At 43.7% G+C, this 16,211-nt stretch overlaps 1 protein-coding gene across 15 annotated transcripts in view; it reads right to left on the bottom strand.

Annotated features, from left to right (window-relative positions):
* The window catches only part of LOC105905983 (protocadherin beta-16-like), a 218,609-nt gene that overhangs the window by 98,796 nt on the left and 103,602 nt on the right, over positions 1 to 16,211 (bottom strand). For 2 of the 15 annotated variants that reach the window (XM_031571872.2, XM_042708467.1), the window contains exon 1: positions 4,930 to 9,304. The exons of 12 other annotated variants lie outside the window; for them this stretch is intronic. In XM_031571872.2, coding sequence (XP_031427732.1) covers positions 4,930 to 7,341 — 2,412 coding nt within the window. In that variant the 5' untranslated portion in view covers positions 7,342 to 9,304. Of the gene's footprint in view, positions 1 to 868; positions 3,854 to 4,929; positions 9,305 to 16,211 lie in introns of those variants that run through there. One more of the 15 variants, XM_031571897.2, reaches the window with a different exon arrangement.

Genomic DNA, 16,211 nt, shown 5'->3' with positions numbered 1-16,211 from the left:
GGGGAGCAAGGACAAACTTTTCTTTCCCCCCCTGTCATGGTACAATGTCACTGTGATTGGACAGCATGAGGAAAGAACAATTAATAACATCAGCAATACGTATTTGTTTCATCACTATACATCTGATTAAAACATCTCTATCAAACTCTCTCTTACATTGTCACCTTCTTTCTGATGTATTTCTCTGTGTGTGTGATACTGAGTGAGAGAAAGAAAATGTGTGTGTATGAAAAAGTTAAAGAGAGCAAGGGTTGCTTATAAGTTATTTTACAAACCAGTGTGCACACCACACACATACACTGACAACTTGACACACACACACACACACACACACACGCACACGCACACACACACACACACACAGCCCTACCTTTATTCTGACCTACTTCTCACTCTAAAACACAATATAATGACACAGTGCACATCTGTGTAGATTTCTAATTAACCAAAAAGCGGCCTCCTTCAGGCTGTTGGACATACTGCGCACCCATCTGACAACACACAGTGCAATTAGTGCTCTCTGTTCATACAGAGGCACATTTGCAGCAAAACTGACCAACAACTCATCTCCGAAACTGAACATAAATGTTACACATCTCAAACCACTGTGGCCATAATTAGTTGTATGAACAAGACAAATTTAATTTAGGGAAACTACCTGAATCAAGTAACCACATCCTAAAGTGATGACTGCTAACTTTCGCTGACACACACAGATGCACAATCAGACTCTCATTTCTGCACACCCTTTTCCACAGCACCACCAATTCAGATGTATTATGATACCTCTTAAAGCAAAGATATTAGAAAGACTTTTGTTTGGTAATGTACAATTCATAAATACCATAAAGGTAAAATTAGTGATTACCAGAGTTGAATATTTTGATCCATTATCAAAAAAGTTGATGCAATCACTGTTGTCATGTGAACTCTTCTTTAGAGTGTTACCAGCAGACAGGATGTTGTCATTGTAAGCTCTGACAAACTTGAAGTCACTGGTACGGGAGCCTGTGGTCATATAGGCGTCATAGTTGTAAGTGCTGCGGAGAGTTCCAGTTCCATCAACCTCTGCATAATGAGGAGGTAAATATGCACTGGGGATGGCAACTGCTCCGTCAAACAAAAGTCTGGGCTTTGTCTTACAGCAAAACCTCACAGACATAATCAGGACAATGAAAGTGAGGAAAAAGGTGGACACAGACACCAGAGCTATGATCAGATAAGACGTGAGTTTAGAATTGTTCTCCTCATATGACATGTCTTTTAGTTCAGGAACTTCAGCAAAGTTATCAGAGATAAGTAAATATACGGCACAGGTTGTAGAGAGAGAGGGCTGTCCGTTATCTTTCACTGAGATCACAAGGTTCTGCTTCATGCTGTCAGATTCAGAAATGTCCCTCTGAGCCCTGATCTCTCCACTGTGGAGACCAATAGTGAAAAGTCCCGGATCAGTCGACTTGACAATCTGATATGACAGCCACGCGTTCTGTCCAGAGTCAGCATCAACAGCGATCACTTTGGAGACCAGCGAGCCAGAAAGAGCAGCTTTAGGAACCATCTCAGTCATGAAGGAGTTTCCTTCTGGAGTAGGGTATAATATCTGAGGAGAGTTATCATTCTCATCTGTTATGAACACACTCACAGTCACGTTGCTGCTGAGTGGAGGAGAACCATTGTCTCTGGCTACAACCTGAACTTTGAAGCTTCTGAACTGCTCATAGTCAAAGGGCCTCACAGCATGGATCATCCCTGTGTCTCCATTAATGGATAAATATGAGGAGACCGGAACACCATTGACCTCACTGGGCAACAGAGAGTAGAACACTGTGCCATTCTGTCTCCAGTCTGGGTCTCTCGCAGTAACAGAACAGACAGAGGAGCCAGGCTTGTTATTCTCAGTCACATATGCGCTGTAGGACTGCTCCACAAATACAGGTGCGTTATCATTTACATCCGATACAGAGAAATACATAGTCTTGGATGACGACAGTGGTGGATTCCCTTCATCAGTTGCAGTTATTGTGATATTATACTGAGTTAATTGTTCACGGTCTAGTTCAGCTGTAGTGACAAGTGAGTAATAATTCTTAACAGATGGATTCAATTTAAAAGGGATATTTTCCTGAATGGAGCAGCGGACCTGTCTGTTTCCCTCTGAGTCTTTATCCTGTACATTAATAATCCCTACTTCTGTGCCTGGTGTTGTATCTTCAGGAATGGGGTTATTAAGTGATTTGACGAATATTAAAGGTGCATTATCATTGACATCACTTATCTCTATAATTACTTTAGCATTAGAGGCCAAACCTGCCCCATCTTTGGCTTGAACCCTTAATTCATATTCATGTTTCTCCTCGTAGTCAACTGGACCAATGACTTTGATCTCTCCACTCAAACTATCTATTGTGAATAGTCTCGCTGCTTTGTCAGATATGCGACTAAATTCATATGTGACCTCGCCATATGCACCTTCATCCGCATCTGTGGCACTTACAGTCGCAACAACAGTACCTGAAGGGGCATTTTCAGCAAGACTGACTTCATAAACAGGCTGACTGAACACAGGCAAATTATCGTTAGCATCCATGACTGTGACATGTATTTCTACAGTGCCAGATCTCTGTGGAGTACCACCATCAATAGCAGAGAGCGAAACTCTCACTTCTTCCTCGTTTTCACGATCGAGTTCATTTTCTAAGATCAACTCGCTGTATTTGCCTCCGTCAGAATTTGAATGCACAGCCAATGCAAAATGATCGCTATTATCCAGCTTATAATTTTGAATTCCGTTGCGCCCCACGTCTGAATCATGCGCTTCTGGTAAAGGAAACCGTGCCCCTTTTATAGCGGATTCTCTGATTTCAAGTTTAACTTTGTCGTTAAGAAATTTTGGCGTATTGTCATTTACATCCTCAATCTGCAAGGTAATGGCATGCAGTTCGAGCGGGGACTCTAGGACTAATTCGTATTTCAAAGAGCACGCAGTTTTAGCACCACACAATTCTTCGCGGTCAATTCTCTCGGAGATCGTCAGGCTGCCGGCTTGCAAATCAACGTCACAAAAGCGCTTGCTACTTCCATCTGAATCTAATCTTGCCTTGCGATGTGACAGCCCATGTACGTCGAGTCCAAGATCCTTCGCTATATCTGCAATTACAGATCCAACATTCAGTTCTTCTGGAATAGAGTAGCTCAAATCTCCAAGACCCGTGCCAACGAAGAAAAGGAGGCTTGCCAAACAGCGTAAGACATCAAAAAATGAAATAATTTTCATCCCCATCCTCGCCATGATAAAAATACAAGTTACTCCTCACCGGATGGTGAATAGAGGGAGAGAAAGAGAGAGACAAAAATTACACCACAAATCCTAAATACAGAATCGAAAACGACTGTGAGATTTAGTCTTCCAGCTTTGGCGATGTACTGATGTGCAGTGAAGGCCTATATCAATTTAAATATGATTCCAGTGGGTGTAACTGTAACACTGATGAAACTGAGCCGGTCTATGGCGACACTCAGAGTTCCGTTAGGAAACTACAGTGGGAGGTGAGAAAAGTGGGCATCAACTTTAATCATTACATTAAAAATATCACACATTGTTTGGGAAATTGGATCTGTGTGATTTTCGAAAAGTGGAACATGTAATAAATATTATTAAGCCTTTTGTTACTTCTAATATTAACTGTTGCTATTACTTTACCACATGTAGGCAATATTACTACAGACACACAGCCAGAAGACACATACAGTACATGCCTGGATCTATATACCACTTGTAGCACTTGACGATGTGCCGTCACTACAGACGAGTATGTGCTCTGACAGCCATGCCATCGAGCCTGGCTCTTTGGCGTTTCGCTCAGAGTGCATATTTGGCACCCTGTAGACCCGGGTTCAAGTCCGGGTGGGGTGACTACGCTCTTCCTTTGCTACATAGCACCACTACTTTACAACAAAAAATGACTATAATATAAAGAGTAGCAAGTAACTATATAAAACAAGGATTATTAATTCATTCACTTATACACTAGAATCAAGTTAATTTCTTCACAATGGAATACATCTCTGTGAAAGCAGATTTGTGACAACATTTATTGCTATGCTTTTCCCTGAATCAGGAACTGATCCTATGCCAATTTCTCCTCTGACATAACACAGATTTTAGAGGCATGTTTATACTCAACAACAAAAAATATATTACTAAGATTAAATAGCGATCGTATGACAACCCACAGCACTGTTCCACAAGAGTACACAACTATCTTTACTTGTAGAAAAGAACTGATGACAAAACATGAACTTAAAGTCATAAGCTTGTTGGGTGTAGATTTGAAGTGAGACAAAGAAATACTAAAATAGACAATGTGCTGCCTGTGCAGCAGTGCTTAGTGTTTATGTTGAAAGTCCAAGCCACTGTTCCCAACAGAAGACGAATGTTATTAAGTCTGTATAAGCTTGAACATATGTATTTAAGAAAAATACATTAAAGTGCCATAGTACTGATCAGTAAGGAAAACGAGATAAACAGATAAGTCTATAGCGAGTCAGCTTTGAGTTATTGGTTTTGGAATATCTATGAAACTGTGAAACTTGGTGAGGTTTACATGATAACGTGCAACTTCAAGTCCATTAAAAAATGTGCATCCTGCATTATATATCTGACTGAATAATATACTCATTCTTATCTAGTACAGACACACTGACATCAATCTAAATGTACTTATGTACTCCCCTTATATATAACAATATGATGGATATAGTATTATATTACATTATATTATATTATATTATATTATTTCTGTTTACAACTTTAAAGCCAATATGGGTCTACTGTCCTTGTGTGATAATAATATAAAATAATAATAATAGGAACATTGCTTTGAGCTCAATTCACAAAATAAAAGGAAAAAGTATGATGGAAATAATTACCAGAGTGGAGCATTTCGATCCAGTGAAGTCAAGACATTCACTACTCTGCCCCAGATTCTTTGGTAAGGTGTTACCGGCAAACAGTGTGTTGTCATTATAAGAGGTGACGAACTTGAAGTCGCTGGTACGAGACCCCGTGGTCATATAGGCATCGTAATTATAAGCACTACGGAGAGTGCCAGTTCCATCAATGTCTGCATAGTTGGGAGGTAAATATGCACTGGGAATGGCTACTGCTCCATCAAACAACAGTCTAGGCTTTCTCCTATGACACAACCTCACAGCAATGATCAGGATGATGAAAGTGAGGAAGAAGGTAGAAACAGACACCAGAGCAATGATCAGATAAGATGTGAGTTTAGAATTGCTCTCCTCATAAGACATGTCTTTTAGTTCAGGAACTTCAGCCAAGTTATCAGAGATGAGTAAATATACGGCACAGGTTGTAGAGAGAGAGGGCTGTCCGTTATCTTTCACTGAGATCACAAGGTTCTGCTTCATGCTGTCAGATTCAGAAATGTCCCTCTGAGCCCTGATCTCTCCACTGTGGAGACCAATAGAGAAAAGTCCCGGATCAGTCGACTTCACGATCTGATATGACAGCCACGCGTTCTGTCCAGAGTCAGCATCAACAGCGATCACTTTGGAGACCAGCGAGCCAGAAAGAGCAGCTTTAGGAACCATCTCAGTCATGAAGGAGTTTCCTTCTGGAGTAGGGTATAATATCTGAGGAGAGTTATCATTCTCATCTGTTATGAACACACTCACAGTCACGTTGCTGCTGAGTGGAGGAGAACCATTGTCTCTGGCTACAACCTGAACTTTGAAGCTTCTGAACTGCTCATAGTCAAAGGGCCTCACAGCATGGATCACCCCTGTGTCTCCATTAATGGATAAATATGAGGAGACCGGAACACCATTGACCTCACTGGGCAACAGAGAGTAGAACACTGTGCCATTCTGTCTCCAGTCTGGGTCTCTCGCAGTAACAGAACAGACAGAGGAGCCAGGCTTGTTATTCTCAGTCACATATGCGCTGTAGGACTGCTCCTCAAATACGGGAGGATTATCATTTACATCAGACACAGAGAGGTGTACAGTCTTGGATGATGACAATGGTGGAGACCCTTCATCAGTGGCTATGAGAGTTACATTATAGTCTGTGATATGTTCACGGTCCAATTCACCTGTTGTAACCAGGGAATAGTAGTTTTCAATGGATGATATTAATTTAAATGGAACATTTTGTTGAATAGTGCAACGCACCTGGCGGTTTCCCTCTGAGTCTTCATCCTGCACATTAATAATGCCCACCTCTGTACCAGGTGCAGCATTTTCAGGAATTAGATTTTTCAACGATTTAACATTAATCACAGGTGCATTATCATTTACATCACTCACATCTATAACAACTTTTGCACTTGAGGCTAAACCTGAGCCATCCTTTGCCTGAACTCTGATTTCATAATGACTCTCTTCCTCAAAATCTATTTGCCCAGATACTGTAATCTCTCCTGTCACCTTATCTATTGTAAAGAGTTTTGCTACTCTACCAGCTAAGAGACTGAATTCATAAGTGACATGTCCATTTGCTCCTTCATCTGCATCTGTAGCACTCACAGTTATAACTGAAATACCTAAAGGGGAGTTTTCAGGCAGACTGACTTGGTAAAGGGGTTGACTGAATACTGGTAGGTTATCGTTAACATCCAAGACCGTGACGTGTATCGTTACACTACCCGATCTCTGAGGAGGGCCTCCATCTATAGCGGTAAGCAACAACGACAGGTCGTGCTGCTGTTCACGGTCCAGTTCTTTGTCTAACACCAATTCGCTGTATTTCACTCCATCGGAATTAGACTGTACTGATAACGTGAAATGGTCGTTCTTTTCAAGCGAATAGCTTTGAATGCTGTTTCTACCTACATCGGAGTCATGGGCCACATCCAAAGGAAAGCGTGCACCTTTGTTCGCCGATTCTGGAATTAACAATTTAATTTCATCATTAGGAAACTGAGGTGAGTTATCATTTATATCCTGAATTTGCAATAATATGTTATGCAGCTCCAATGGGTTTTCTAATAGTAGTTCATATTTTAAAGGGCATGTAGTTTTCGAACTGCATATTTCTTCCCTGTCTATTCTTTCAGCAATCATCAGTTGACCTGTCTGGGCATTTAATTCGCAATACCGTTTGCGACTACCCTTCAGATCTATACGGGCATTCCGCAGTGATAATCCTCGGGCATCGAGTCCGAGATCCTTCGCTATATTTCCGACCACAGCTCCTCGTTTCATCTCTTCTGGTATTGAATAGGTAAAATCGCCATGACTGCCGCGAAATCCGATGATCAAAAACGCCACCCATAGCATTCCATTTGGAAACAAGAATGAACTGAATCCTGTCTTCATCTCAGTATAGGCGTATGTGTCCGGCAGACACCAGAAAAACACCAAAACGTCAACGAGTACAAAAAGCCAAAAGAATGTTGTTATCCAAAACTGCAGAGTAAATGCACACCCGGTTTTGTTCAACGCAACACTATGGTATGGTTTGCCTCTGTGAATTTAGGATTTAGATATTACAACAGAGGGTGGAGATGGGGTTTTAAGTGTCCAACGTTGGTCGATAGCGACACCCGGAGTACTCTAATAAAACTACAAGAAACGAGATGAAAATCTGTATATAGTGAATGTCAAATAGAGAAAGACAAAGTATAGTTAAATGAAGATTTACAGTGCAACCCCCCTTAATAATTCTGTACCTGGTCTCAAAACATTGTAATAAAAAAAAACACATGCACTGTAAAATCACCTAAACCATACTAGGTATTTTGTGGTTATGTGTGTAGAATAAATGTTTGTCATTTAGCACCCCTTGTAGGTGCTATACACACACTACAGGGATTTGGTTTGAGTGAGTACACTGTAAGAGTTCATTCAGCATTGCACTAAAATGTGTTTCCAACAAAACAATTATATGGTTACTTCACACGTTTCTTTGATAACAGAAAGACCTGTCGAAAAAGTGTTCCTCCAGTTTATTCGATTTCACAAGATATTACAAGAGGCACTCATCAGTCTTACTGATGCATACATTTGCCGTACCGTAATGATGTAAAGTGTTTGGGACGAAAGCTTCTGATACATAGATACTGTTGAACATTTTTCCCTGCCACATTCACATAGACATTAATGTAGTCTCTTTGGTAGACACTTACAGCCTTTCAAAAGAGTGAACTACAGTAAGATACTTAAAATACAGGTTGTGGCAATGGTATACCCAAGACAATTAACTTAATTTCAAAATGTCTAGATCTAGATTGTTAATGACTGACAGTTTTTCGGAATACATGATTTTAATTGTTGGCTGAGCAAGGATGAACCTAACTGATGTTTGTACAGCCAGACTTTACCGTTAAAATGTACTGTTAGAGACTAGAGAGGGGAATGCCAGATATGTGCAGGACATCTGCCTCTAAACTTTTCCAGTAGTTGACTCTGCAATTGTTGTAACTTTAAGTGTACAGTTTACATTTGACTTTGAGTTAATTATTTGACTACTGATTTAAGTGAAGTTAAGCTAAAATTAATTTGTATTGGATGTATTTAAATATGCATAATTGCCTTAGTTAATGTGATTTGAATGATTGTTTCATTAATACTGTTGTTTGATAATGCGGTAAGTTAAGTGTTATGTGTTACTACATTTCCCATAGTGCACAGCGAGTTGCACTTCTAGTTAACGGTTTCAACGGTTTGCCTGTACTGTGTGAGTGAAAAGGTGACGTGAGATTCTGCAAGTAAAAGTTCTTCGGTTTTGTACCCAGTTGTGGACCTCCATTTATTTCCTGCTGGCTAGTTAGATTAAATACAACATTGTTTGGTGCCGAAACCCGGGATATCTAGTCTGCAATGGAACACAGGAAAATGGAAGAAGAACAACTGGAGCGATTGATAAGAAAGCGTGGAGCAATGCGTGGAGCTACAACGAAACTCCTGCAATCGTTCAACACGGAGCTAAATGAAGACAATGTGGATGTCGGACGTTTGCGTGAGTTATTGGCGAACTTGTCTGTAAAGGAAGAAACATTGCTGGATTTAGACCGTGGGATTGAACAAGGAATTGCCACGGACGATTTGGAAGCAGAAATAACGAACACAGAGGAATACAAGGAACGAGTCATCACTATGAGGAGCCGCGCACAGCGAGTGATACAGGCTAGTGACAGCGTGAGTAGCCCACGGAGATTTGTAGGTGAGAGAACTCCAACTCAGAACTCTGTTAAATTACCCAAACTGACAATTCAGAAATTTTGTGGAGATGTAAGTTTATGGAGAGACTTTTGGAACCAATTTGAGACGGCTATTCACAAGAATGAGCGGTTTATCTATTTGAAATCGTACCTAACTGGCGCTGCAGCTAAGACAGTAGCAGGACTGATGCTAACAGAACGCAACTATGACCATGCGCTGGAATTACTACGTGACAGATATGGCAGGAAAGACATTGTAGTGAATATGCACATGACAAAGCTGTTGAATCTTACCCCTGTGAAGAGAGCGTCAGATGTGGTTGCTTTGAGAGAGCTCTATGATGAATGTGAGATCCAGATACGCAGTTTGGAGTCACTGGGTGTTGTATCCATTTACATTTACATTTAGTCATTTAGCAGACGCTTTTGTCCAAAGCGACGTACAAGGGAGAGAATATTCAAGCTACGAGCAATAGAACCTGGTGTAACAATAAATAAATACTACTTTACATTAGAAATATAACAAAATGAAATAAAAAGAAAGAAAGAGTGCAGAAGTGTAACTGCTGTAATTGCAAGTTACGCACTAGTCGAAGTGCCAGTTAGGACGGGAAGTGCTCTCTGAAGAGTTGGGTCTTCAAAAGCTTCTTAAAGGTAGAGAGGGACGCCCCTGCTCTGGTAGTGCTGGGCAGCTCATTCCACCAACGTGGAACTACAAATGAGAATAGTCTGGACTGCCGTGCTTGCACAGACGGCAGTGCCAAACGACGCTCACTAGAAGAGCGCAGCATCCTGGGTGTAACATTTGCCCTTACAAGAGCATTTAGGTAGGTGGGAGCAGAACCATCAAGCACTCTGTAGGCAAGCATAAGTGACTTGAACTTAATGCGAGCAGCTACAGGCAGCCAGTGGAGGTCAATGAGTAGCGGGGTGACGTGTGCCCTCTTCGGTTGGTTGAACACCAGACGCGCCGCCGCGTTCTGGATCATTTGTAGTGGTTTCACCACGCAAGCCGGCAGGCCCGTTAGGAGGGCGTTGCAGTAATCAAGGCGTGAATTCACCAAGGTTTGCACCAGCAGCTGGGTGGCATACTGGGTTAGGTACGGCCTGATTTTGCGGATGTTGAATAGCGCAAAGCGGCAGGACCTAGAGACAGAGGCAATGTGGTCCGTGAAAGTCAGTTGGTCATCAATAATGACCCCGAGGTTTCTTGCTGTTTTGGATGGAACAAGAGACAAGGAGTCAATATTGATGCTGATGTTGTGGTGGATGGCCTGTTTGGCTGGAAAGACCATCAGTTCCGTTTTGGCCAGGTTCAGCTGAAGGTGGTGGTTTTTCATCCATGTGGATATATCAGCAAGACAGTCCGAGATGCGCGCCGAGACAGTGGTGTCCTCAGGAGGGAAAGACAGAAACAGTTGAGTATCATCGGCATAGCAATGATAGGAAAAACCATGCGAGCGGATGATAGGGCCCAGCGAAGTGGTGTAAATGGCAAAGAGAAGTGGTCCCATCACCGAGCCTTGGGGCACCCCTGTGGTAAGGTGGTGAGGTACAGACAGCTGACCTTGCCATGACACATTGAACGAGCGCCCAGTGAGGTACGATTCAAACCAGGAGTGCGCCTTGCCAGAAATGCCCATACTTGACAGTATGGACAGAAGGATGCGGTGGTTGACTGTATCAAACGCAGCTGATAAATCAAGCAGGACGAGAGCTGAGGATTGAGCTGCTGCTCTAGCTGTTTTCAAGGCCTCCGTCACAGACAACAGGGCTGTTTCGGTGGAGTGACCACTTTTGAATCCAGACTGGTTTGGATCGAGGAGATTGTTCCTTGCTAGGAACTCTGTGACCTGTTTGGAAGCTGCCCTCTCAATGGTTTTTGATAGTAGCGTGAGAAGTGAGACCGGTCGATAGTTTCCCACCTGAGTGGGATCGAGAGACGGCTTCTTGAGCAGCGGTGTTACCCGAGCCACTTTAAATGAAGAGGGGAATGTTCCAGAATTAAATGAAGCCGAGACATATGGCAGACATATGGCAGTTTGCTCTGTCCAATTCTACTGCAGTTGATACCCGAAGAGATAGCGCTTCAGTACAGTCGCCAAAGAGGAGCGAGCGATGAATGGCAAGTGATGGAGGTGATGGAATTCCTTCAAAATGAGATCCTCAGCCGAGAGAGAACCATGCAGCTGACCAGAGGTAATAAAGAAAGGGATTACCAGAGCCACCATAAGCCATTTAAAAGGACTGACACAACTTTTGAGCTGAAACAGAGAAGACAGAGCCTGCCATCAGCTGTTGCTTTGTACACATCCAGCCAGAGGACACAGAATTGTGTATTTTGTGACAGTGCAGAGCACAAACCTGAACACTGTCCCTCACACAATGTGACTGAGCGGCGGGATATTCTGAAAAGGATGGGAAGATGCTACGTGTGCCTAGGACAACGGCACATAGCAAGAAACTGCAGAATTAAAGACGCATCCTGTTGCCAATGTGGAAAAAGACATCACAGCGCAGTATGTGTAAATGGTGCAGAACCTACACTTATCACCAGTGACAAGGTAGAAGATGTGGTCTCTTCATTCGCAACTCAGTCCATGAAGGTGAGACGTAAAGGTCATAGTACAGTGCTGCTACAGACTGCCCAAGCACATGCCGTGGGTCCAGGTGGACAGACAGTAGTGCGATGTCTGCTAGATGGCGGAAGTCAGAGGAGCTTTGTGTGTGAAAAGCAGTCAAGGGCTCTGAAGCTACCTGTGATAAGACAAGAGACTTTCACTCTCCACACATTCGGCTCCGCTGCTCCTGTGACAACCAAACGCAACACTGTGAAACTGGTTCTGGAGAACCTGTGGAATAAAGGACAGAAAATAGAAATTGAAGCGATTGAGATACCACAAGTATGCACTGCTGTGATGAAGGTTCCAGGTGAGCAGATCCAGCGTGAACTGAAAAGAAGAAGACTGCAGTTTGCAGATGCAGTTGATGATGGCGCTGATGACAGAGAGTTGTCAGTGCTAATAGGAGCGGACTACTACTGGAGCACGGTATCAGGCCGTGTAGAGAGACTTACTGATACACTTGTTGCAATTGAGAGTGTGTTTGGATGGTCTGTACAGGGCCCAGTGACAATGTCAAGCGTTACTGAAGCAACATGCATGCACATCCGCATTGAAGAAGACACACTGATTTCAAGCCAGCTGAAGGCCTTCTGGGAAATAGAATCTCTTGGCATTACGAAAGAAGAACCAAGTGATCCAGATGAAGAAGAGGCGCTTCAAAGGTTTGAAAACACAACTCAATTCAAGAATGGGCGATATGCAGTGGAGTTGCCATGGCGGCATGAGAAACCAGAACTCCCAGACAACTACAGAATCGCAAAAAGAAGATTTGAAGGACTGAAACGGAGGCTGCGGGCAGACGTAGTCTTCTTCCAGAGATATAACGAAGTGATGGAGGATTATCTGCAACAGGGCATTGTCAAAGAAGTGATTGAGGGTGAGTGCTCAACATCAAACCTCAAATACTACTTACCTCACCATGCTGTGCTCCGAGAGGACAAACTGACAACAAAGATGAGAGTGGTGTTTGATGCCTCGTCACACGAAGCTGGCTGCCCCTCCCTGAACAACTGTCTGCTGACAGGTCCGAATCTCAATCCTGACCTGCTCGGCATATTGATCAGATTTAGACTGCATGAAATTGCATTCATGGCAGACATCAAGAAGGCATTTTTGCAGATTTCTCTTGCTGAGAAAGACAGAGATGCAGTGAGATTCCTGTGGCTCACTGCCCCACCACAGGAAGACACAGGTGAGAAGCTGCGCGTGCTGAGAATGACCAGGGTGGTGTTTGGAGTGTCCCCAAGCCCCTTCCTGTTGGCAGCTACAGTGAGAAAACATCTGCAGCAGTATGGAGAACAGCACACTGCACAGCTTATCAAAGAGTCACTGTATGTGGATGATTTTGTGGCCAGTGTCCGTGATGTCGAAGAGGCTGTGTCTGTGACGACCGAAGCAAAGGACATCATGGCCGCTGCTGGCATGGATCTATGCAAGTGGATGACGAACTCTGCAGCACTGAAAGAAAGGTGGAAAGAAACACTCATTGGCCCCACCGAAGAGCCAGAGGCCCACGGGACAGTGCTGAAGGTACTAGGCTTAGTATGGAGAACACAGACTGATGATTTTGTGTTTGACTTTAGACCCCTGCTAAAGAAGCTGACAAAGAACAGCACAAAGAGAAGCGTTCTGCAACACTCTGCCAGCATCTTTGACCCTCTCGGCTTCCTGACACCCTTTACCATACGTGTGAAATGCCTGCTGCAAGAGATGTGGGAGAGAGGGCTGAGCTGGGATGAGGAGCTGCCAGCTGATCTGAATCAACAATGGAACAGCTGGCGCTCTGAACTACCCCTGATTCACCAGATCTCTATACCGCGCTGGTATGGGAAAAAGGATGAGCAGAGAGGAAAGACATCAAGACTCCATGTGTTCTGTGATGCCAGTGAGAAGGCGTACAGTGCCGTGGCTTACCTGCAGTGGGAAGAAAAGGACGGAAAGATGGCTGTTAGCCTGGTTGCCTCAAAGTCCAGAGTGGCGCCGTTAAAGAAATTGTCACTGCCACGTCTGGAGCTGATGGGAACATTAATAGGAGCAAGGCTTGGAAGAAACCTGATAAATCTGCTGAAAATGGAAACTCATCAACTTCACATGTGGACAGATTCAATGATTGTGCTACACTGGATCCGTGGCTCTACGCACAAGTGGAAGCAGTTTGTTGCCAACAGGGTGACAGAAATCCAGACCCTTACAGACCCAGCCTCCTGGTCTCACTGTAAAGGAAAGGAAAATCCTGCTGATCTACCCACTCGTGGCCAGACTGTGGTGAGCCTGAGTCAGAGTCACCTGTGGTGGAAAGGGCCTGCATTCCTGACCTCGTCTGAACAAGAAGAAGAGTCGGATGACCAATCAGTGGAAGACGACGTGGCTGAAGAGGAAATGAAAGTACGTGAACATCTAACAGTACAGCTCGCCACTGAAGAACATGAGGCAGTAGAACAGGTGCTCGACCTACAAAGATACAGTAAGCTGAAGACAGTATTGCGAATAACAGCCTGGATAAAGAGATTCACAGACAACACACGCTCAACAACAAAGAGGAGCGGAGAGCTGACAGCAGAGGAGTTGCTTCAAGCAGAGAAGTATTGGATCAAGTCAACGCAACACCAGACCTTCAGTCAAGACGTCACTCTCCTGAATGCTGGGAAAGCATTGAACAAGGATTCAAAGATCAGAGAGTTAAGGCCTTTCCTGGATGAAGGTGGATTGACGTGTGTTGGAGGCAGACTACAGGAATCAGACTTCAGCTTTCGACAACAGCACCCATGGATTTTGCCTGCAAAGAACAGATACTGTGAATTGTTAATTCAACAGAACCATGAAAACCTGATGCATGCAGGCGTGCGAGATACCCTTGTACAATTAAGAGAAAGATACTGGATAATGAGAGGGAGACAGCTGGGTGAAGAGTGTTCTGTCAAGGTGCCATGTGTGCAGAGATTCAAGGCGAAGCCTGCACAGCAGATTACTGCTCCGCTGCCCCGTGACAGAATCCACAGAATTCCCCTCCATTTGAAGTCACAGGTGTGGACTTTGCTGGGGCCGCTATATGTCAAGGTTAGTGGGTGCACTTACCAAGGCCTACATCACATTGTTCACCTGTGGCTGTGACCAGAGCAGTCCATCTGGAACTAGTCTCCAGTCAGTCGACAGAGCATTTCCTGTTGGCTTTGAAAAGATTTATCGCTAGAAGGGGACTATGTAAAGGTGATTTATTCAGATAACGCGAAGACATTCAAGCGTGCTGACCAAGACATGAAAGAACTGTGGAGAAGCATCAAAGATCCACAGCTCCTAGAATACTTCTCACAGAGGGGTATAAGCTGGCGATTTATCGCTGAACGAGCCGCCTGGTGGGGGTGGTTTCTGGGAACGACTAGTCCGGTCAGTGAAAACCTGTCTGAGAAAGGTGTTAGGACGAGCTTCCCTCAGCTTTGAAGAACTGACCACCATCCTCACAGAGGTGGAAGCCACCTTGAACTCCAGACCACTTACCTTTGTCAACAATGACCCTGATGAGCCGCAGCCGCCGACACCTGCCCATTTCCTTGTGGGAAAAGACTCACCTCCCTGCCACCGAAGCAGCTTCTAGCTGCCAGCGGGAATAACACAACTTTGAACAGAGAGGAGATGACCAAGAGATGGCGTTACCGGCAGCGCCTCATGACAAGTTTCTGGAGCAGCTGGAGAAAGGACTATCTGTTGGACCTGAAGTCAGCTCATCGCTGTGACACCCTGCAACCTACCTTATTGAAGGTGGGCGACATTGTTCTCCTTGGAGATGACAACATGCCACGACAGACCTGGAAGCTGGGAAGAGTTCATGAACTGTTTTCCAGGCCGTGATGGGAAAGTGAGGTCCTGTGCAGTCCGCACAGCATCAGGGACTTTACTGAGAAGACCAGTTCAACTGCTATATCCTTTGGAGACTGAGTGATGAACTATAGTTCATCGGGGGGGGAGGATGTTGTAACTTTAAGTGTACAGTTTACATTTGACTTTGAGTTAATTATTTGACTACTGATTTAAGTGAAGTTAAGCTAAAATTAATTTGTATTGGATGTATTTAAATATGCATAATTGCCTTAGTTAATGTGATTTGAATGATTGTTTCATTAATACTGTTGTTTGATAATGCGGTAAGTTAAGTGTTATGTGTTACTACATTTCCCATAGTGCACAGCGAGTTGCACTTCTAGTTAACGGTTTCAACGGTTTGCCTGTACTGTGTGAGTGAAAAGGTGACGTGAGATTCTGCAAGTAAAAGTTCTTCGGTTTTGTACCCAGTTGTGGACCTCCATTTATTTCCTGCTGGCTAGTTAGATTAAATACAACAGCAATGGACTTGGCAGTGATATGGCAAAGAACTGCCTGATTTCTGACAGATCAGAACCAGATTAAC

Source organism: Clupea harengus, chromosome 8 (genome assembly GCF_900700415.2).
Source record: "Clupea harengus chromosome 8, Ch_v2.0.2, whole genome shotgun sequence".
NCBI lineage: Eukaryota > Metazoa > Chordata > Actinopteri > Clupeiformes > Clupeidae > Clupea > Clupea harengus.
This window is presented reverse-complemented; position numbering and strand designations above follow the sequence as displayed.